The 24,331-nt window shown below is 39.8% G+C and overlaps 1 protein-coding gene across 1 annotated transcript in view; it reads left to right on the forward strand.

Annotated features, from left to right (window-relative positions):
- Positions 1 to 24,331, forward strand: part of grin2ba (glutamate receptor, ionotropic, N-methyl D-aspartate 2B, genome duplicate a) — a 177,722-nt gene that overhangs the window by 125,672 nt on the left and 27,719 nt on the right. Inside the window, 3 exon segments of the mRNA XM_030140426.1 lie at positions 13,362 to 13,476; positions 19,831 to 20,039; positions 20,447 to 20,618. Coding sequence (XP_029996286.1) covers positions 13,362 to 13,476; positions 19,831 to 20,039; positions 20,447 to 20,618 — 496 coding nt within the window.

The following is a 24,331-nucleotide window of genomic DNA, read 5'->3' on the forward strand; positions in this document are numbered from 1 at the left end:
TGAGAGGGGGAGAGAGGAGGGGAGCGTAGGAGCTCAGGCAGAGGGAAGTGGGCGGGGCTTTGGAGGGAGGCGGGTTGTTCATGTTCAAACTTTTACTAAGTGCTGTGAGAAATGCCACATCGGTAGGTATAGCTTTAATGGTTCACTTTGCTGAAAAAGTCACTATTTCTTCAGTTTTCTCTGTTCTGCTATAATAACCTTTCAGCTTTTAGGAACATCTACATGATCAGAGTAAATTAAATATAGGAAAATAGCTGATCTTTACTGAACAATATAAATTGTACTGGAATAATGATACAATAAAAAAGGTGATAAATCACAAAGGAAAGGCTCTGTGTAGAAAATCACAAAACCAAATATCATCTCAGTGTTTTGTACTCTGAACATCCTGCCAGTTGTCTGATACTCACTGATGAAACACACTGAATTCTCTAAATATGGACAGTCTTCAAAACTTCAGTATCTGAGGCAGGTTCACTCTTCTTTCTGCTTGTGTAAAAGCCTGTACATAAGTTTCACTGGCATCATTTTTCAACAGTCACCTGTCATTCTGGAAAGTAAGATATAAAACCATTCCAGAGCTTTTTCTCCTCTTTCCTGTAATGACCAAGTTAGTTTGGTTAAATATGATCTCTTGATTGTTGAAGGACTCAAAGGACATATCAAACATACAGCCTTTGAACTGACAAAAAACAGTACTGCCTTTTTATTTTGGTTTTATTTTGTTTCCTTTGAGAATATCAGGAGTGAACCAGTTTTGTTCTTCAGGCATATTTCGCCCATATGTGGGTAACTTTTAAGTACAAACAATACAACAGTAGAGCTGTCAGTCAGAAAAAACAAAACAAAAACTTGATTCAGGTCAATACTTGGACTCAGCAGGGAGGCACGCCATCGCTGACACCTGTCAATCAAAGCCCACGTGGCAGACGTCAGCATTTTCTATTACCCCTAAAATCTTAATCACACAACAATAATTTAGATGGCTCCTGGAAAAAAAAAAGATCAAATAGAAATTCAAGAGGAGAGTTCATCTGACATTTATTTGAGCACCTTGCACCATCAGTGTTACTCTTTGAGGTCCTCACACACTGGCTTCACTGTGAAGCCTTAGTTACTGCCCCTTTGGATTAACCGTCAGCAGTACATGAGAAATCTGAACCTGTACAAACACAGCTTTCAGGGGCAGTTTTTTGACTCATGCTCCAAGCTTAACTGCATCCTTCACTAAGGCAGTGAGGCTTTGTTGTCCGTTCCAGTAAACTCTTTAGATGTGGTTTCAACCCCTGTCTGCCTGTACTCTCGTTGGTAAAGCCTTGCATTTGTTTCAGCGCTGCTTACTTCTTTGAGATAACAGCAGAGTTTATTGCAGCTGCTGTTGCCCCAGAATACAATTCCCCTGTTCTGTTGGCGTGTGCCTGGCTGTGGTCTCTGCTGTGGTCCATCTGCCATGTCCTGTGTGCACTCTCAGCTCTGCTCGCCTCCTTCTTTTCTCTGTCGTGTTCTATCCTCTCCTGCCCTGTAGCCTTTTCTTTTGTTCAGTCGTTCTCTGCTTTTATACATCTGCTCTGCTTTGTTCCACTTTCTCCCCTCGTCTCTTCTCTTTGTTTCTCCTCTCCTCTCCTCTCCTCTCCTCTCCTCTCCTCTCCTCTCCTCTCCTCTCCTCTCCTCTCCTCTCCTCTCCTCTCCTCTCCTCTCCTCTCCTCTCCTCTCCTCTCCTCTCCTCTCCTCTCCTCTCCTCTCCTCTCCTCTCCTGCTGCAGTTTCATAATCAACTTAGCTGTGTTGTTGATTAGATCAGTTGCGAGTGCTCCTAAGATCCTTCACCCCTCGCTGCCTTAACTAAATTTGTTTGGTGATAACCTTTGTCTTCGAGTGTTCAATCAAGAGATTAGCATTTGGCCTACAGTCTATGTACTGGAAACTGAGTGAGCAGCTGGTTGCCTGGTTGTTTGGTTGACTGGATGGCCCTGCTGCCCTGTTGATTCACTCCTAAGTGAATCAGTGGATGAATAGGTGTATGATGGGTGTCTTGGGTAGTTCATAAAAAATGCCATACTGGCTGACATTCAGGGTAGACTCAAGCATCTTCTGCAAATGAATCAGAGAAGAGAGATACTCATAAACAGAGGGTAAAGCAAAATCATAATAATATATGTTTTACTATAAATTATTATGTAGTATATTTATTTACTATTTATATGTATGAATTCACTCTTGTAGAGTGGCGTAAAAAGTATATAGGTGCTTAAATAAAAGTACTAATACCTCACTGTGAACATCCTTCTATACATTAAATGAAAACCTATAAAACTGTACTTAAAGCATGTAAATGATACCAGTGAAATGTACGTGAAGGTATACACTACCAGTCAAACGTTTGGACTCACCTTCCCATTTAAATGGCATGAGATGGACCACAGATGGCCAACAAGTGCTCAGCATCACTGGGAACTCCTTCAAGACTTTTGGATAACATTTCAGGTGGCTACCTCATGAAGCTCAGCGAGAGAGTGCCAAGAATGTGAAAAGCAGTAATAAAAGCAAAATGTGGCTATTTTGAAGAATCTAAAATATAAAGCATGCTTTGAGTTATGTCACACTTTTTTTAACTGCATAATCCCATATGTGTTCATTCATAGTTTTGATGCCTTCAGTGAGAATCTACAATGTAAATAGTCATGAAAATAAAGTAAAACCAGGTGAGTCCAAACTTTTGACTGGTAGTGTAATAAGTAAAACTGATGATGTTTTTGACTCATGTTCCTGCTGCATTTATGTGTACATGACATTTGTACTGTTCTACATAATAGAAGTTTAGCTTCTTCAGCTGTTTTATTAACATCAGCTGTTTTATTAACATCTGTTTAATCTGTGAAAATGCATAAGATCGTCATATGTTTGCGGCGTTGTTGTGCTGTGAGAACCCCTAGTTTTCTGATGCATTTTCTAGTGACTCCATGAAGGTTTACTCACAACTCACAAAAAATTATTAACTTATTCTAATTCATGTAGTAAAAAAAAACCTAAATAAATGTTTAAAATGTGGTAAAAACATCTATTAAATTCATGGGATCTGCAAAACCCCTTGAGTTTATCTCAAAATACTTTCATAGTTTGTCTTTCTTCATCATTTATGATGCTCTGTATGTATAGCCTATTCTTCAACATTTTTTTTTCCACTCGATTAATATGAAATTGGTACAGAACACCCAAGGAACCATAAGAGTAACATACAACTTTAATTATTTGACTAGCTGTTCCCGAATGTTTTCTGTTTACAATCAAATGACTGAAATTCCACTTTTTTTTTGCCCAAATGAAAAATTTTTAGTTTTCAAAAATGAATAATTTGACTAGTTTTCACTGTCTTGCTGTAGTTCTATCATATGTAGAAGCTGTTTGGTCCTGCATAAATAATTGAGAACCACATGTAGGCTATTGCTAAAACCAACACAAAATTTTGTTTTGTATTGGAAAGTATTATTGGTCATTGCAGATATTTATGCAAAAAAAAGAAAGAAAAAAAGTCTCGTCTTGTCTTCTTCCACCGAGTCGTGGGGGTAGCAGCCTCAGCAGAGGAGCCCAGACCACCCTCTCCCCAGCCACTTCCACCAGCTCATCTGGGGAAATCCTGAGCTGTTCCCAGGCCAGATATAATCCCTCCAGTGTTTCCTGGGTTGGCCCCAAGGTCTCCTCCCAGATGGACATGCCCAAAACACCTCCCCGCGAAGGTGTCCATCTGGCATCCTCACTAGATGCCCACACCACCTCAACTGGCTCCTGTCAATGTGGAGGAGCAGTGGCTCTACCCTGAGTCCCTCCTGGATGTCTGAGCTCCTCACCCTATCTCTAAGGCTGAGCCCATCCACCCTATGGAGGAAACTCATTTCGGCGTCTTGTACTCTCAACCTTGTTCTTTCGGTCATTACCCAGAGCTCAAGACCATAGGTGAGGGTCAGGACGTAGATCGATTGGTAAATCAAGAGCTTTGTCTTTTGGCTTAGCTCTGTCTTCCCCGCAACAGATTGGTTTAGCATCTGCATCACTGCAGATGCCGCCCCAATCCGTCTGTTGATCTCCCGCTCCATCCTACCCTTACTCATGAACAAGATCCTGAGACACTTACCTCCTCCACCTGAGGCAGAACTTCCTCCCTGACCCGGCTGAGGACCATGGTCTCAGGTGCTGATCTTCATCCCAGCAGCTTCACACTCAGCTGCAAACTGCCCCAGCGAGAGCTAGATGTCACTGCTTGCTGAAGCTAAGAGGACCACGTCATCTGCAAAAAGCAGAGACAAGATCCTCCTGCCACCAAACTCGACCCCCTCCACCACCAAGCTGCACCTAGAAATTCTTTCCATAAAAGTTATGAACAGAACTGGTGACAAAGGGCAACCCTGGCAGAGTCCAGCCCTCACTGGGAACAGGTCCGACTTACTACTGGCTATATGGACCAGGCTCACACTCCTTCAGTGCAGGGACTGAATGGCCGCTAATAAGGGGCCATCCACACCATACCCCAGGAGCTCCCCCCACAGGATGCCAATGGGAACACAGTCATAAGCCTTCTCCAAATCCACAAAATACATGTGGACTGGATGGGCAAACTCCCATGCTCCCTCCAGCACCCTAACAAGAGCTGGTCCACGGTTCCACAAAATATGCATTGCTTCTCCTTGATCTGAGGTTCAACTATCGACCATACCCTCTTCTCCAGTACCCTGGTGTAGACCTTTCCAGGGAGGCTGAGAAATGTGATCCCCCTATAGTTGAAACATACCCTCTGGTCCCACTTCTGAAAGATGGGGACCACCACCCAGGTTTGCCACTCCAAAGACACCGCCCCTGATGTCCACGCAATGTTGCAAGGCTTTGGATGTTGTAAGAAAAAAGTGAAGAAGTTTATTTACTCGCCATCACTTAACTTTTCTTTCCCTCTTTTCGTCTTTCTCTCTTTTTTCTGCAGTTTGCAACAATAACCACCGTTTGCATAGAAATGCAGTGTGAACAGCACAAAGTCATACAAGAATGCACAGAAAAGTGAAGGAAAGGAAGGTGATTACAGTTTATTTAGCAACCACCAGTATGGATAATAATGACTAATGCATGAATTTACACATTTAAACTTTAAAACTAACTTTAAAATGTCGGATCATTTCCTCAGCCATGTTCATCACAAAATCTACACGTTTGGAGATTTCATTGGACGAGAAGCTGATGAAAAATGTTGGTGTAAAAAGTAACAAAACCTGCCAGACAAACATTTTGGAGTAAAAAGTACAATAGTTACTTCTGACATGTAGTTGAGTAAAAGTAGTTATCATTAAATGAATGCTCGAGTAAAAATTTTAGTAAAAAGTACGTTCCTTTTCTATGATTAATGTAGCTTATTATTATGTAGAGCATATTTTTCAGAACTGAATACTAATTATTTACACTGGATTTTGTCAGGAGGCATGGAAATATGTAAATCATATCTAGTTTATCATTGAGTTTGCTATAGAGTGAGGAAAATAGTGTATGGTCGTGGTCATGTACTTGACTTCCTAAGCCATACATTATGCTGATCCCTCTCTGCTTAGCATTTTCTCGTCTGGCCCTTAGCGCTTCATAGAATACCACAAGAGAAGGACACGTCGCTCCACTAAGTAAATTAAGTCCACTGTAGCCAGCACTGTGACATTCCAGCTAATGCTACAGTAGGGCCTGACAAATGAAGATAGCAGAAAGTGGAAGAAGAGAGCAAAGCAAAGCAAGACAGAGGGAGGGAGAGGCAGCGAACAGAGAGACCGCTAGTGAGCAATACACAACAGTGAGAGAATCATGAGTTTGACAACGCCGGCCCTGACCTTGCCAGACGTGGACAGGTTCCAAATGAGCTTGGAGTTGGAAAGGTGTCAAGTGCTTTTAAGCTCTGTGGACATTTTTGAACTTCTGTGGCCTCCATGGGGCCTTCGATAGAGTGTGTGTGTATTTGCGTGCGTACGTTCTAAACTGAAGCAGCATTTTGACCCTACTGAGGATGAATATGTGCCAACTCAATGGACAGCGTTTCCACTTTTATAGCGTGTGTGTGTGTGTGTGTAGCTATTTCAGATGGAGTCTATAAAGGCCAGAGGAGTGTGTGTTTATGGGGCAGGCAGTGGGAGGTGTTAAAGAGGTACCTGTTTGTGATGAAGCTTGATTGGAAGTAGGTCAGGATGCTCCTGCTCTAACTCTGCTCTTTCTTATCTCTGTTATCGCTGTCTTTCTTCCCCCCTTGTTAAAACCTTTTCATCTGTTTCTGCCTCTGAATCTCTTTTTCTCCACCAGGATTATTCAGTTCTCCACTGTCCTCAAAACCTTTTTCACATCTATTTTGTTATGTATTTTTCTGTCTCTACATTTAACTCCTCCTTTGTTTCTGTTCATCTGCTCTGGTGGTGACACCCTAAGTTTGGTTTTTATCACTTAAGCTTGTTTTTCATCAACATTACCTGATTTATTCATCCATTACACTGATCTACAAGTAAAATGCTTCCAGAATAAAAGTAGTTAAATTTTACCAAATTTGAGTCACTCATAAAGAAAAATTAAGTCAAAAGTGCTAGTTGATACAAGATACAGGCTTGGGCCAAAATGTGAAATTCTGAGAATTAAGGAGGGAATGGGTTTTATTCAAAGGGATTGTTTGTCTCAGAGCTAGGAGATCTACCTCAAAACAGTGTCTGCTCATTAAAATACATTCACTTCTCAGGTTTTTTTCTAGTGGAATATTTATGAATCCATTGTATAAATGTACATAAACCAACATATATGTGTAACAATACACCATTACATATATATATTTTTTTTAAAAATGAGCTAACCAGCACTTTTGTCATTTTTTTCCTGATACATCTTATTAAAGTATTTTTAAGATTTATCGCATTTAACGTCTGAAGCAGATATTTTCGAAGAAATTGTAGAGCACTGTTATCTTTCTTACCTGCCTTTCATCTATAATGTCCACATGCAGAGTTAAACTCCATTTTGGGTTCATTTAAATTTAGATTTCTCCAAAACATTCATGTAGATCCCCTGTAAAACTGTATTAGATTAGATTAGATTAGATTAGACTTTATTGATCCCACAACAGAATAAAGTGCAAAAAAAGTTGTGATTTCTATGGTAACACGCCCAATTAAAGATGGCTGACATTAATAGACATGCATTAAATCTTTCAAACAAATCTGGAAGCAATTTCTATTGAGTTGTCCACTAATAAAAAAAAAATATTAGCACATTTATATTTAAAGAAATATATCATCTGTTTATCTCAAAAACCACAGGGACGTCATGCAACAGTGAAGTGAGGTCACAATGAGTCATGTTTGTGTGATCTACTGTAAGATCTGATGTATTTGTTCAATCACAGGTAGTAAACAAACATATTGACAATAATGATCGTGCAGAATTCCAACTTTAAACATCTATATCCAAGCAAATTATACTGTGCCTTTCAGATTTCTGTGTACTTGTGGAGAATGGAAATAACAGAAGGGTGTATTTTCTATTCAGAGTGGATGCTTTTTCGTATTTGGTTCAATTTCACTTTAATTAGTTGTAGATTTACAGTATGTAAGATGTGCATATGTTCATGTGCAAACGTGAACTCAGGGAAAAATGTAACCGGTGGAGTTGCGAAGAAGTATAATATGATATAACTGAAACAGAGATATTTTTCCCCCAGTATTATGGACCATTTACAATTTTAATCTGAATTTAAGAGTAACGTGATGGAAAAATATTCTTTCATATATGTCATATATGACAAGAGGAACATATTTACAATTAATATATTACAAGTGAGGTCTCCGGAGAAATAATCTAAATTTTACGATTTTCAAGGAGCAAAACCTCACCTAATCGAGTTAATTCAGCCCTAACCTGAATGCATATTACCATGCCAACTCCACTCTTCTCTAAATAAAATAAACACATAAACAGGATCCGTAAGTTGTTCCTTTCCCAAACTTTGGTCTGAATCCAAAATGGCTTGTGGAGCTGTTTTATTGAGTTGCAAGTTGTTAGAGTAAAATTCACAGCCTGGCCAAGAAGAAGAAGTCCCCATCTGTATTTAACTAAGCACACAGGTAAAAGCTTCCCATTGGGTAATTACTGCAGTGATTAATATTTTCAGCTGCAACAAGTTATTAAACCCAATCTGATGCAGTCAATTTGCTGGAGAGCGCACAGATTGGACAGTGCCAGGATTCATCAGGCTCAAATAGTGTCCACAGAGTCCAGACCTGAACCCCAAGGAGAAGGTTTTGGATGTCCTGGATAAGACTTTACCCAGTGGTCTAAATCTCTTCAGTACAACATCTTGGCCAAAAATGAATGCAGCTCTGTGTGGAAATAAGTGCTGTGACGCTGCATAAACATTGTGTAGCGTAAACAAAGCCACGGTGAAGGTGTCCTGTAATCAAAGGCATCCAACAAAACATTGTACGTATGTAGGACTTTTTTTGGCCTGGTTGTGTACGTAACAATAACATGATGTATGAATTTAATTTCCCGATTACAACAGAAGAGAAGTGTCTAAAGCAAAGTCAAACCACAGAAGACATAACAAGGTGAAAACAATATAAAAGATTCCTTGAGACAAAAATGAAACACAAGATGCAACGACATGATAAGTAACGTAAAAAGAGACTTTCCCAGTGTTTTACAGCAGGAAAGCCCCTTAGTGTCTGTTTGTGTGTTAACATTTGTATTGTCTAACAGTTCTATGTGTATTTTCATTGGTAACACTGTGTTTCTGACTGTTAACATTATTTAGAACAAACTGTTTATGTTATCTTGCTGATGACATTCTGATACTCCAGTTGAGTATATCTGTCAAAGTGGCCATAAAACCATCAAAATTCTGTGAACTCCCTGTGTATCTTTTGGAATTTGTGTACAAAAGTAATCTAAAATGTATTTATGTTTTATCTCACAATGAAAAGGTTTGCAAACCACTGGTTCATCTTATTAACAGTATGCTGAGAGTAAAAAGGGAAAATATATAACCTTCAAAGATCTAAACAGGTGATCAAAAGCATCTACTGATCTATAGTGGTGACCCACTAACCCTATCATATATAGAAAATAAAATGGAGTTTGTCACTTTTTCTTCAGTTTTCTCTGTTTTGATATAATAACCTTTGATTCACTCTGAACTTCTGCGAGCATCAACATGATCAGTAAAATGACTGATTTTCACTGAAAAATGTCACTGTCAAAATAGTTCTTCATCGGTGTTTAAGGGTTAAAATGTAAAACAATACAAAGTAATAGCATAATAACAATTAGGGGCTATTACCTCCCCCAAAGGGAGTAAATCAAAAGAGGAAACAGATAAGGAAGAAATATAATATATAAAAGAGGTTAAAAATAAAATGTATGAACAAAACACAAGGAATTTATCAGTCACATACATGCTGATACAAGACGAATTCAACACACACAAATCTAACACACCAACCCTTTAAACGAATATCAATCTAATTGGTTTTAATTAAGTTCTGCTCAGCATTTGTCAAACCTAAATAAAATCAAAGCCTCATATCCAGTGCCTTTTGCCACTTTGATGTTGAACGTCCTCCCCTCCGCGGTGTATCTCTGCTCCTGTCTTGTCATTTCTGCTTTATCTTCCCATTAGCACAATTTTATTACACTGCTTACACATTCAGTTCCGTGTTTGAATACACATATGGATATTGCGAGATGCATACGTGTACAAACACATGAATACGCAACAGATTCACACCTTCCCCCACATCTACACTGTATACCGCAAGCGTCCACAGAGCAAAGCTACGGTACAGTCTGTTGGTCTGCCTCGACTGCACTACGCCATATGGGCTATGTTATCATTTTCCATATAGATTCCCCCTCTACAAATCCAATAAGTACATTGCACCACAGTAATTGCTAAGGAGTGTAATTCATGACTAATTCATATCAGGGTTAATTTATTAAAAATGACTTATCAATATTTCACACAGCTCCTCCATTATTTACATCAGAACATGCGCTAAATCCTATCTGTGTCAGGCCATGGAGTTAGCATGGCAAGTGTTTATCTGTGTGTGTATGAGTATCTGCGTGTGTGTGCGTGTGTGTGTGTGTGTAAGCATGTTCTGATTTAAAGTAGGGATTTTAGCCAAATAAGATGAAAAAAATCACTAAAATGTCCTTGATGCTGAAAAAGGCAGGAATGGTAATGGAGGGTTAAGTGTCAGCGTTGATTTGACCGAAGTGTTTCCTGTCGGTCCAGTCGGTGTCACTTGCGTTTGTTCACCAGGTGGAGACAGCTGCTGCTGCGCCTTGAATTTTAATTTACCAGCTGTACAGTACAGTACATGTATTCTTCTCTAGCTTGAGCTAGAAATAACGGGTTCAACCGCATATCAAAACAAGGGGGTGGTGGCTGTGTGCCAGTGTCTTATCATGCCCTGTACACACACAGTACAGTGTGTGTGTGTGTTGCATTCCATGCATGTAGCAGCCAGGTTTTCTGGAAACACAATTGTCTACCGGCATCTCTGGAACGGCAAAGACAGCAGTGAAGTTGTCATCCAGTTTGGAGCATGACACTTAACACCCAGCGACCCCAGCGGACCTGCTCAGGGGCCAGCTCACACATGTGGAGATGAGGTGGCAGGAAGCAGCTCCATGTAAACACAGTAGTTACACTGAGATGGGCGAAGAGTGACGAGACTGTTGTAGTCTAGTAGCAATATTACCCATACTCACTCTCTCTCAGTCTCCCTCCCACCCTCTGCGAGATTACCGTTACCATAGTAACGCAGCAGATAGGCTTGGAAGTCACAGTAGTTGTGGATGCCATGGCAACACACATATGCTTGTGTTTCGCTCTGTTACCGCTGTCAGTGCATGTAGGATGCACACAAATGCAGACACGCACATGCAAACACAATGACCCTGCGATGTAGCACGTAACAATAGCTTGCCTAGTAAAGATTAAAGGGGGCACAGCGTCAAGTCATTTTGTAAATGGCTTATGATTTATGCAGCAGATTCTGTGCTCTTTGTATCAGTGCCAAGGCTCTACAGGATGGGGCTGTTAGCTGGACACATGGGGCTGCATGAGACGGTACGATGCAGGATCATCACAGCCCATTGAAAATATCAATATTTAATTCAGGAAATAGAATAAGGAAGATAACATTAGGGTAACTGCCGGATTATTACACAGATCAGTCTATAGATAGATAAACAGATACAGAGCATAAATAATGTAATTGATTTTTCTTAATTATTAACTGTATACACACAGAAAACAAAACAAGACTAAAGAAAGGAGGAAAAGTCATAAAAATGAAAGTGTTCATTTTTATAACAATCTCAAAAATCCCACATTTTGCCTGTCTGCCTCACAAAAAAACCAAACTATGTTTGTGTGTTGAATTAGTGTGTGGTCGCACATAGCCACATAAACAGACCTCAGCTCAACATAATTATGTTGTCTGATCATGTGTGTGAACAAATGCAAAACAGACATACTAATTAGACTCTGATATTTCTGAAAGGTGTGTACCTGCAGTGAGTTTCAGGTTCATTGCTCTCCCTACTAAGCAAAAATGCAAACTTATTGTGGTGTGTTGGTGATCCTGTGTAGAAGGTCTGATGATGATGATGATTATGATGACAATGATGATGACGATGATGATGATGATTCCACATGATTCAGTCTAATGTGTACAAACCCATTCAGACTGCTGGTACCAGGGTTATCTTTCAGACACACACATACAGCTTTTTTGTTATTTATGTATTCATCTACATATACATGGTATGCACAGTTTTGAGGCAGAGTGTTTCCATGGAAACAGTCACAGCGAGAGGGAATGAAAGAGAGTAAAGGCTAAGGGAGTGAAAGAGTTAAGAGAGTGTGTGTGTGTGTGTGTGTGTGTGTGTGTGTGTGTGTAGGTGTGTGTGTGTGTGTGTGTGTGCGTGTGTGTGAGATGACGATGAAGTGATTTGAGTCCACCTGACATAAACATTCTTGCTCTCATATACACACACTAACACACTCCCACACACATTCACCATAATCACTGCTAGAGAATACAGTGCTAAGAGAGTGTTTGTGTGTCTACGCACGCGTGTGTGTTCTGTTTAGGCAGAGGGAGGTGAAATGATTTCACCTGACAGAAACAATGCTGCTTTCTCTCGGTTTTTCTTTCTCCAACACACGGACTAAAGCAGACACATGCAGCCCAATACAAACTCAGATAGCACAGACACACACAAAAACACACACGTACTAATCCGACAAGCGGCTATTGATGTACTTTATAGTTACTTTACATTTGACAACAGGCACAAACATTGCCTCCTTTTTCCATCCCTCTCTCCAGAACCCTCTGTATTTTATGATTCATCAACTGGAACCAACAAGATTCACTATCAAACTGTAACATGTGTTTATATTGCTCAGTATAATTTATACACTGTTGCCCATAAAGTTGTAATAATTATGTTTTTCACACACATTTCCTCTTTTTACTCTTACTTATACATACCAGTAATCCCTGTTGACCAGGCGCAATTAGTACTCAGTATTTTGTGTGATTTTTTTTTTTTTTTTAATATTTCTCAGATATTTTGTGTAATATTTTAATGTAGTCTGTTCTTACTTAACAGATTTTTCACTGTATCAGTGACAGTAAAGATCTATTCTATTCTGTGATTATATATTGAGTCCCAGTTACACAATCTTTCCATAAGAAGAGGAAGAGGTAGAAAAAAAACAAAACTTCATAATAACTTTATCGACAACAGTGTATAATTATAAAAGTGTATCTATTTAATATAAAATGTGGGAGTGTATCAAATCAAGCGGATACAGGTCCTCCCATACTGTCCTTGTTTCCTCTCTACTCTCTGCTATCCAATAAAGGCACAAAATATGTCACGACAAATAATCTAAAATAAATGAAAATTTGTACCATTTAGGATAATTGGAGTGTTGATTTATGAAACTTAATTTTCTTCAGCTCTGTCTTAAAATCATCTCTTAACGCCGAGTTCGAATATCTGTCTGCTGCTGATGACTAATGTATATTAATCTATTTATGGAAAAGCTGATTAGACATAAGCTGATAGCAGATGATGCATTTGCGGTTAGTCCGTGGGCTTGTCTGAAATGATGGATGCTTAAAAAATAAACTGATGTACAATGAAACTTGAATGTTTGGGAAATTGAGTCACTGGGTGAGAAAAGATACAGATATATAGAGCGAATAAAAAATGGGGAGCTGTCACCCACCGAGATATTTTTCAGCAAGTGATATGTGTCTCTGTGCTCTATGTTTCCCTCTACAGGTACCTGATGAATGTGACGTTTGAGGGGCGTAATCTGTCGTTCAGCGAGGACGGATACCAGATGCACCCCAAGCTGGTCATCATTCTGCTCAACAAGGAGAGACAGTGGGACAGGGTGAGGCAGAGGAGAGGACACAGTGTCTTTGGATGCATGTGTGCCTGCTTTTGAAGAAACAAACACACAAAAAACGGCATAAATCAGTCATGGCTGGACTGAATTTCACTACTAAACCAGATTGCCTTTCATGAATTTGTCGCCCTGTTGTCATGCCAACTTGTTATATTTGCTGGCTTTAGGTGATAAAGTAAATGAATGAGTCGTGCCAGTGAGTTAGTCGTGTCCTGATTGGCTGATGAGTGTCTCTCTGTGCTTTTCTATCTGCGTCTCTTATCATTTGATTTTCTCTTTTTAAGCATTTTAAGCCTTAAGCTTTATAAGCGCTATGCTGATTAGATATTATCAACTTGACAAAGGTGCCTTTGAGCAAGACGCTGCAGCTGAGGCTCCAGAGTGGTGTTGCACTAAGAATGCTTTTCTGCAGTTATTTTATACCTTTGATAAACTACAACATACTAAATGTCATTTATGTAGTGCTTTTACAAACTCAGCCCTCTTTGTATGTGAAGCACTTGAAGCCTGCCTTCCAAAAATAACACAAGTGTTCTTTTATTTATTGCTTGTTTCTGTGGAGAAGAGGCAACAAGACATTTTGGTTGCTGTCAGAACCAACATGGAGCGAGTAATTCAAAAACTATCACAAACACGGCGCAATAACCACGGCTTAAAATTGAAGCCAGTGCGGAAATATCTTAAAGTGAAATACCACTGACAGCTGCAAGATGCTGGCTCCAAAAAATCCTGGCTCTAAAAGACTCCCATTCAACTTGTCAACTTCTCTCTACAGTCACTAATTATTTCCAAGAGTTATTATGTGCTCGTTCTCTTTATTTATACCATCTTATAAGTGTGCTTGTGGCCCTTTTGTAATGTATTTCCTCCATTTATCAGATAGTGGAGCTGATAGAGGTCTTTGAGGTCCATTGTGCCTGGCTGTGATTGAATGGTGTTACTGACAGATCACTCGCTGAATCAGACTTTCTTCACTTCTGTTTATTGAATGAAATGTTTCCTTCCTAACAGACAGCTGTACAGTTTCTGTGGTCAAGAGGTTGCACTAGTAAGACCGTCAAAGGGTTTGGTTAATCTGATAAATATTTGATGAATGTGTCCTGCTAGCATAAGGAGGCTGCATTGGTTAATGTTAATATGGCGTTGCTTATAGAACAGAACAGAACAGAACAGAACAGAACAGAACAGAGTAGAATAGAATAGAATAGAATAGAATAGAATAGAATAGAATAGAATAGAATAGAATAGAATAGACATAATACTCATACATTACACAAAGTTGACATTAATGTTTTATGTATCTATTTAACTTTTATTTATAAAAGGTAGGTCACCTGTTCTCATTAACAGTGATGACCTGGCCAAGAGGCATCATAACAGGCAGATAAAACAGAAAAAACAACAACAGAATAAAAGAAAAAACAAGTTACAAATTCACATAACAGGCCATAATGGTACTACAAGAGAATATTATTTACAGTATTTGCAGTGATAAAAGGAGTAGTGATTAACAGTGAGAATATAATAACAGATCATGCAGAAATGTTATCACAACTGTATGTGATACATTTAACTACATGTAACAAGTAGCTGAAATGACTTTTGTTATACAGTCTCTAGTGAGCAGCCATTCTTCTTTTTAAGCACAGTAGCTGCAGCTTGGCAGGTTTCTCTTTTCACACCTCCTCAGCTCCATCCTGTAGTTTAAAAAGCCAAAATGGTGACAGCCAAAAAGAAACCTCAAGGCTTCAGAACAGATGACAATGACTTCTTTTATACATTCAATGATCAGCACATGCACAGGCTTCCACATGTCACTGTGTGTAACTGTGAATCAAACTTTAGTCAACCTCATAGACTGTAGCTAAGAAATGGACCAAGGAAGTGTTACATCTTCTGTTTGTTTCTGAACTGCCATTTTTAAACCAGTTCCAGTTTTAAAGCCAGAAAGAGGTGTCTGTGAGGCATCATGGGTCAGCTAATGCGGTTTCATTTTACAGTCTTGTTAGGGGAACCTATAAGCTTCAACTACACTTACACTGCCTTTCAGAAATAAACTGTTTTGTTATATTATTATTATTTTATTTGTTATTTTATCTTATGACAAGATGGCAGTGTGCATAGATGCAGCAGCTAGAGGCTCTCTCAATTGCCGTAGTATTATGTACTATGCTAGTTTGGACAGTGCTTGAATTTTTTTTTTCAATGACAGCAAAGTACTGAATTAAACTGTATTTAAAAAAAAAAAAAAAAAAAAAAGTGAGTGGTCATACAGACCTGTCAATCAAAATCTGACATGGCAGACATCCAGACTTCTCTGCCCTAAGATGTAATAAAAAGAGAAAAATAAAGATGCACCATGAGATCATTCACTGGAGGTCAAAAAATTAAAGTGGGTGAGACCAGAATGACTCCTGAAAAACATGATTGACTTACCAGCCATCAGTGGTTTTACTACTTTAAGATACTTCCACACTGGCTTCATTTTGGAGGCAAGGTCTTTACCCCTTTCATGTCACCCACTGGCTTTTGAAGCCAGGAGTTTATCTTCAAAAGCAGGGATGTCAAACATGCGGCCCACGGGGTGAATTTGCAAAGTTCAAAAATTAAGCTGAAGATATTAACAGTCAAAGGTGTCAAAACTCATTTTAGTTCATGTTCCACATACAGACCAATGTGATGTCAAGTAAAATAATACCATAATAATCTATAAATAATGACTATAATGATTTTCTTCTTGGTGTAATGTAAAAAAATATATTTTACATTGTATCTATAAATAATGACAACTCCAATTTTTTCTTTTTGTTGTAGTGCAAAAAAAAACAATATTAAATTATGAAAATATTTACCATCTGTTACTAAGTGTTTTGTGCCTTTATAGGTTTGATCCGTCACGCACATGTATAAATGATAAGTTGAGGTATAACATTGTTAAAATTGCACCTATTTTTCTTGAGAAATTTCAGTTTTTTCAGCTTATTCAAATCTTTTTTGTTTGGATAGTTTGGAAATGTAAATATTTTCATTATTTCATGTTATTTTTTTGCACTAAAATAAAAACAAAAATTTGGAGTTGTCATTATTTATAGGCTATTATACTATTATTTTACTAATCTAGTCTGACCCACTTTAGGTGAAATTGGGCTGAATGAAAATTAATTTAAAGTGTCTAAAGTGAGCTACACTAAATGGTTAGGGGCTCATTTAAATGGTAAAACTCATCAAGAACTTACTTAACAAAATTGCTTTACAATCTTACTAGAGTTAAGTTATTAATCACAATGTCAATCATTTAATTTCAATAAGCAGAAACCTGAAAACTCAGCAGTTGCACCAGTAGCAAGCTGTCAATCAGACCTGTCAATCAACGCCTTCTATACACCATCAGATCTTATCAATCATTTAAAGACTGATTAGCACAGCATGCATTAGATGGTCCAAAACAAATGTAGAGTTTCAACGAGTAGACTGAGTCCTGAAAAGAATAACAGTATTATTAAAGAGAGAAATTCAATATACGTAACACACCTCAGAGGTAGTATTTTAATATACTTGTGCATTGGTTTCATTTTGACACCAGGTTCCTTCCCCTGTGATCAGCTTCTCTCTTGATATATTTGTTGGCTTTCTCTTAATCAGGGGTTTCCAAACTTCCTCAGTTTAGACCCAAAAGAGAAATATAATGTCTTCTCAGGACTCAGACAACCTAAAATACAAGATTTGGCCTAAAATAAACAATTTTTATTGACTTTTCCACCTTAAAAACAATGCTTGATCATGTTCTCTGTTCAATGTTCATGACAAGAGCCTAAACAACATTTGACATGAACACCTCAGCACAGTAAAAACAATGCTCTTCTATTTAATCTATGAAAATGCATTTACATATCATAGCATTGTCATGTGTTTTACTGTGACCCAGTAAAAACAGGCTGGTGACCCATTTTGGTTCCCTACCTTATGTTTAGGAATGGCAGCGCTAAATGAATAAATGTTTCAAACCATCATGTAGATTTAATAAAAAAGTGACCGTCTGAGTGTAGACAAACTAAATATTCTGAGCCATACTCTGAACCCGTAACCTTAAATGAACCTGACGCTCGCCGCCACCTGGAAAGTCACCATCATGCATCTGTGTTTCTTGTTTCTCCCCCTCCATTGTGTCTGCGTCCTGCAGTCTGACTTCTTTGCCACCCTATTCTTTATTCTTTGTATTTCTCTCTTTCTTCTGCCTCTCTAATCTATATTCTGTCCTCTGATCAGAGAACAAGGTGAATCGCACCCCTCCTGTCTCCCCTCGCTTTTCTCTTTCTCCCCTTGCAGCCAGCGCCGCCCCTTTCTCTTTCCTCCCTCTCTTCCTCCTCCCCCCTCCCCTCGCTCCTTCGCTCATGTTTAATTCTTAGCTTGACTTCCAGCTGAACCACTTTTCTTGGATCCTAATGAGTTCCAGCTCCTACAACCATCCTTCCCTGCATCTTTTCAAGTATTGTGAAGGCTCTGTAGTGTCCAGTCCTGTTCACTCCCCTCCAGGTGGATTTTAACCCTTCTATCCACACGCTCTCACTTCCTTTCTTCATCCCTGTCTATCATTCACTCCCGCTCTCTGTTTCTTCCCAGATAGAAGAAGGCTGCATTGTGCCCCAGGGATACACAGCCTCAGCTTGTCCACTCCAGGCAGCCTTGCCAAGTTTGTGTTCCCTGGAGCGCAGTGTGTGAGCGTGCGAGTGTGTACATTTACATATTTAAAGACTGTGCAAACCTGACTTTACACACTCAGGCCACAGCTCTCTGTCTTGCCCTATCTCCCATTACAGTGTGTCCAATTAGCTGATGATCCATACCCATTTCCCCCCACATCACTCCCCTGATAAAGGCAGCCTTGTAGGCACTTCTTGAGGAAAGGGTAGAGGAAGAGTCTCCAGGTATGGTTTCATGTGGACGGCATCTGGGGAGACTTTACTAATTGATGACGCTTGTTCAGTGGAGTAGAGGCACAAGGGCTGGAGTACCCTCCGGACATACAGCTGGACACTCCTCTGCACAAGGGCCAGCATTTAGCATCTGAATCAGCTTCACTGCCAGCTTTCTTTCTCTGACACCCCTACATTTCTTGCACACTTTTTGCTATGTACATGTTTAGTTTCCTGCTTTCTCTGTACAAATTTCTACCCTTGCTTTTTGTTTTACTTTGTCCATGTAACAGTGGATCCTTTTTATTTTGCTCCACTCCTCTAATTCCTCCTCTTCATCTTTATCTATTTTAATCTCACCATCCACTGCCTTTGTGTCACTGTTTTCTCTCCCCACCCTCTCGACTCTTGATCTGAATTCTGCTCTTTCCCCATTTCATTCTCGTCCTTCAAGTCAACCTTGTTCCTATTCCTCCTTTCCTTTCCTTTCCTTTCCTTTCCTTTCCTTTCCTTTCCTTTCCTTTCCTTTCCTTTCCTTTCCTTTCCTTTCCTTTCCTTTCCTTTCCTTTCCTTTCCTTTCCTTTCCTTTCCTTTCCTTTCCTTTCCTTTCCTTTCCTTTCCTTTCCTCTCCTCTCCTCTCCCTTTCCTTTCCTTTCCTTTCCTTTCCTCTCCTCTCCTCTCCTCTCCTCTCCTCTCCATCATTGTGTTCATTTGTTACCTTGTTGCCATTTTCCTGACAGATGGACTAATTACAATTAAAATCAGGAAACAAGAAAAGTAGGCAATAAACCAAAAACTAGAGTGAGATGCATTTGCTTGACAAGCATACATAATCTACATTGCTTTCTGCTGATGTTTTTAAAGCCATATGCAATAATACATAATTTTCCATGAATATATCACATTAGTATTTTTTGACTGTTGTACTTTACACACACACACACACACACACACACACACACACACACACACATACACATATATATATATATATGTGTGTGTGTGTGTTAAATGTGTCATTATCTGTCATAAGATGTTCATGTGTCATCTTGTTGCTGTTTTACTCGTGCAAGGACTGATCCCAATTAAACCCAGGAAATAAGAAAATGATGCATTAAAACAAATATTAGGGTGATAATCAACATTTCCGTTTTTTGTCCTTTGTAAACATTAAGAGGAAAGCTGCTGTTATTTCTGATGGGCTGAAGTCATAGCAGAATCAGTTTTAATCTGAATTCATTTATTTCACAATGCCATGTTTTCATTGTTAGGAGTTGTAGAGCTACACATTCAGACTAACTCTCAAAATTATAAATCCCATATTTTTGTCAGTGATTCCTATACAATGAAGTTACTTCCTAAATACTGTGTTTCTCTTTTTTAGGCTGATCTTGCGGTCTTTTCTTTGCTGTCTTTGTCTCTGCAGGTGGGTAAATGGGAGAATGGTTCCCTATCCATGAAGTACCATGTGTGGCCTCGCTATGAACTATATGGGGGGGCTGCAACCAGGGAGGATGACCACCTGTCCATTGTAACATTGGAGGAGGCTCCGTTCGTCATTGTGGAGGACGTGGATCCACTTAGTGGGACCTGTATGAGGAACACTGTACCCTGCCGGAAACAGATCAAAACAATGTGAGGCTCAGTGTTCACTTACATTGAGTCAGTGTCACATTCTGGATCAAAAACAGAACAAATTCCTTGAGAATCAAGACGAAAAACTACATTTTGATTAAGTAAACGGCCAGATTATTGCATGCTGCAGTCATCCAAAATCCACCCACTTTAGAATCAGGCAACTTAAAAATGAAAAGACAACACCTGGCGACTGCCTAGATGTGTCTTGCGATGACATTTATGTCTTGTGTCAGCGTTACAGAGCCAGGGGAAGAATCAGCTCACACCTCATCAGTATGAGAGTGACAGCGCCAGATCCGCCAAATCACAACAAGCTACAATTAACCACTTGTGTCATTTCAAACAGAAGCACCTATCTGATTAAATAATCATCTGTCTGTCTGTCTGACTGTCTCCCCATGCAGTAATCAGACCAAGGAGTCAGGGATCTACATCAAGCGCTGCTGTAAGGGTTTCTGTATTGACATCCTTAAGAAGATTGCCAAGTCTGTCAAGTTCACCTATGACCTTTACCTGGTTACTAACGGCAAACACGGCAAGAAAATCAATGGGACTTGGAACGGCATGGTAGGAGAGGTAAGGAGGGAACTGGTGTCTGGGTCTGTCTTTCTTTTACTGGTGTTTCAGGACTCTTTTATAAAGCTGTGTATAATGTATTTGGTTGACACATAGTAGCAAGTAACGCCCACTAAAAGCCTGCACAGGAAAGACATCACCAAAGTGGCAAACTCTGAAAGCTTTTCCATCCGCTGACAATGTTCAGTCAGTGGAAGGCTGCCCAATTTTGTAGGTCAGTGACTAAAACCTCATTTTGCCTTTCACGGTCATGCATGTGTAAATTATGACAATCTCATTATTTCTCCCGCATAACCCATATTTATCAGTAAAATGTACAAATGAAGAATCCACGTTTTGATCATGTTATTTTTCCAAATAGTAGTAACATTCTACTGAACGTCTGTCCCACAACAAAAGATTAAAAAGCAATAAAGTCTGAAAATGTAAGATGTTTACTAAGGTCATTCTATTTTGCATTGAAACCCACACTAATATTTGCTTAAATTGGTTCTATGTTGTGTTAATATTCCAAACTCTCACCATCAGTATCAGAACACTTACATATACTACAGCCACCAACGTGTCAATGTCATGTATCCACAGATTGGATTACTCCATGAATGTAAAGCTCGTGTGTGATAATGTCAACCAATTATTTTGACAGCTGGTCAAAAGTAGTAGTAAAGAAACACTAGAGCCCCTTTAATGGAAGTAATGTCATCATTTATAAGGCATACTTTCACCGTCACATCCCATTTTTCTCACTCCTTCAAAGAACATCACAATTCTTATTGTTTGGTGTTATTGGATAACATTTTGTTTTCATGCGTTTATTACTATTCACTGTGCTAGCTGACCCTGTATTGATCAGCATCCTTGACTTTAGCTCAAAAGTGTCAACAAATTGCTACTACAGAAACAGTCCCAACCAAAACTGCATACCAGGTGCCAAGTCCAGTGCTATCTCAAATATTCTTTTTGGTGTTTTTAGAAGAATCTCCATCCAAGATTTGCACATTCCATGCTGCTTTTGCTTGTGGGACTGCAGTTTGCACCAGTTCAGAAGAAGTTGGCATTTCTGAGAAATCTAACTGGCTACCTACACTATTATAGATGCCAAATAATCTTAAATTTAACCAAATTCTTGTATGAAGCAAAAGAGTTGCTTTATTAAGGCTTATATTTGGCAACCACGGGGGAACTGTGAAGTAAGTCATAAAATAATGTGTGAATTGCCATCATCTTTAAGTCAGTGTGAATCAGCCTCTTAATAATGTTTTGCAGAGTTTTAGATGGATAGTATTCATCATATCACCACATACTGAATTAGTACCAAAGTTAAGAGAGTGACAGGACAGACTTTTTGGACTGATTGGTTCCCGTAGAGGTTGTTCGAAGGCTTCCTGTAAAATGTGTTTTCATACCTTGAATGATGAGCTTTCCTTTCTGGGTCAGCCCTCGGCCCAGCAGGCCTAACTCCTGTGTCAGCTGGGCTAAGCACCTCACCTTGGGGTGCACACGGTTCAGTCAGCTGCAACATTTCACTTTGGGCTCTAAACATTCTCTAATCGACATTGTTCCCAAGGTAAGGTTGTTGTCAGTTCTCATACTTCAACCCATAAGAGCAAGATGTGCTCCTGCTGTCTGGCTTTGGTGATTTGTTAATGAAGGGAACAGGCAAACAGATCGATAGTACCCCAAAGGTCACAGGTTGAAAACACGCTCTGTTCGTTTTTGTGTCGACGGTGAAGTTTGAATAACCTTCGGAAGTCACAGACAAGATGTGGTGTCCATTTCCCCCCCCCTGCAGTAAAACTTTTTCTATTCAATTTACATTTCCCATTTAATCTGTTATATAAAGCCACTGAAGTCATCCTGCCAGTCAGACAGGGTCTTTAGCGGGCACTGAGCTGTAAGTGTGGTCACCTGTAATAAACTCCATCACCCTGACTAAAAGCACCGTTATGTCCTTCTCACCTCCACAGATGAGCGGTCATCAGGAGGAGGGGAGTGGGGTGATGGGGTGGACACTCAGGCACCCCTGTACCTGAAATACATATGAGGCCCACATATGCATGAATGATCAGAGTGATAAGCAGATAAATGCATAGATGCAGATGCGTGGATGCAGACTGTTTCCATATGTGCGCGGAGAGGACACATTTGTAAAGTGTTTTTATCTCGCGCACACATCGCCGTAGTTCTGCCGTATCTGCTGTGTCTGACAAAAACCAACTCGTGTCCTTCTCCAGTTGGAACACAGCCAAAACTACAGTGTATCTCCAGCTCTTAATGGACCTAGATCTGGACTCGCACACAAGCCGGGACGTGCCTCGGCTCACTCCCGGACACTCATAGCGATCACTGACGGCCTTGATACAATTTGCCACAGCTCAGAAAAGACAAAAGAATAAGAAGAGGGAAAAAAAAAAAAATCAATGATCCGCTTAAGAAGGCCCACATTTTGTTCTAACTCGATTCAGTGTCAGATTTCATGGGCTGCTCTGACCTGTGCCACCCGTAATGCTCCTAATCAAAATGATTCGAAGCAATACACTTGATTACATGAATTTGGCCTCCCTGCCAGAGACGCATAAAGACAGCTAGCACTCCAGACACACACCAGCTTAGATACACACACACACACACACACATATATACACAAACGCAGATCCTAGCTCGCTCATTCTCAATAACACCCACATGGGTCACTTTCATAACACAGAGAGAACAAGTCGTAGGAGGGAGATGGAGAGAGCCAACGGAGAGAGAGGAAGTGAGTACACTGCTGGATGGACTCGTTCTCATCCCCAGGGAGACATTTGCACATTCACAGACGCGCACTCATAAGCGAACGTGCACATCCGTACTTTTACATTACATTCCGACAGAACAAACAAGATAGAAAAGTTGCAAGCGCACATAGAAATTGCAGAGGAACACAAACACAGGCCGACGCAAACACTTTGAGAACTGCCAATAATGTGCGTGAGTGGTAATATTCTCCCTGCCTGTAAAGGTCCACTTCACAGCTAGACAACAAAGGTCTTCTCTCTCCGTCTTTCACCTTTTATGACTCACTCATGTGCACAAACACATACTCTGGCACTCTAATGCCAAAGTACGTACTGGAGCTTTGACTCACACACTCACACCCGCCTTATTAACTCAGTGAGACAGTCTCGTCCCACTTTATCCCTGCGCTGTAGGGCTCGAAAATTTGGGGCTAAATATACAACCTGTGCAGAGGTACTGAAGGGAGGGAGGCAGGTAGAGGAAGGAGAGGCATTGGGGCGGCTATTTCAAGCAGCCATGACCCACTGTGGTAACCCACTTTCTTCCTCCCTCTTTCTGTCTTTCTCCCTCTTCCTCTCCCTTGGCGAGCATCACGAGTGTCCACTTCAAGTGCCGTGTGTGGAAACTGTGTTGGCCTCCTGTCTCTACCTGCTGTTCTCCATCTTTGTTGGGGGTTTTTTTCTTCCATTTTCTTATGCCTCTTTTGCTCACTTTCTTTACTCATCCTCTCCCTTCTTGCTTTTGGACAGCCAACAGTTAAGGTTTAAAGGCTTTACAGTGATTTTACAGGGTATTTTTAATATTTCGACAGCTTACGCACATTTTTTAACTTCAGTACTCTATTATTTGATTTCAGCGTAGATTTGTGTGGGGTAGGTAACAAACTTTGATGCTCTCATGGCACAGACAGAATTACAGAGATACTATCAATCACA

The sequence above is a fragment of the Sphaeramia orbicularis genome, chromosome 8 (genome assembly GCF_902148855.1).
Source record: "Sphaeramia orbicularis chromosome 8, fSphaOr1.1, whole genome shotgun sequence".
Lineage (NCBI taxonomy): Eukaryota > Metazoa > Chordata > Actinopteri > Kurtiformes > Apogonidae > Sphaeramia > Sphaeramia orbicularis.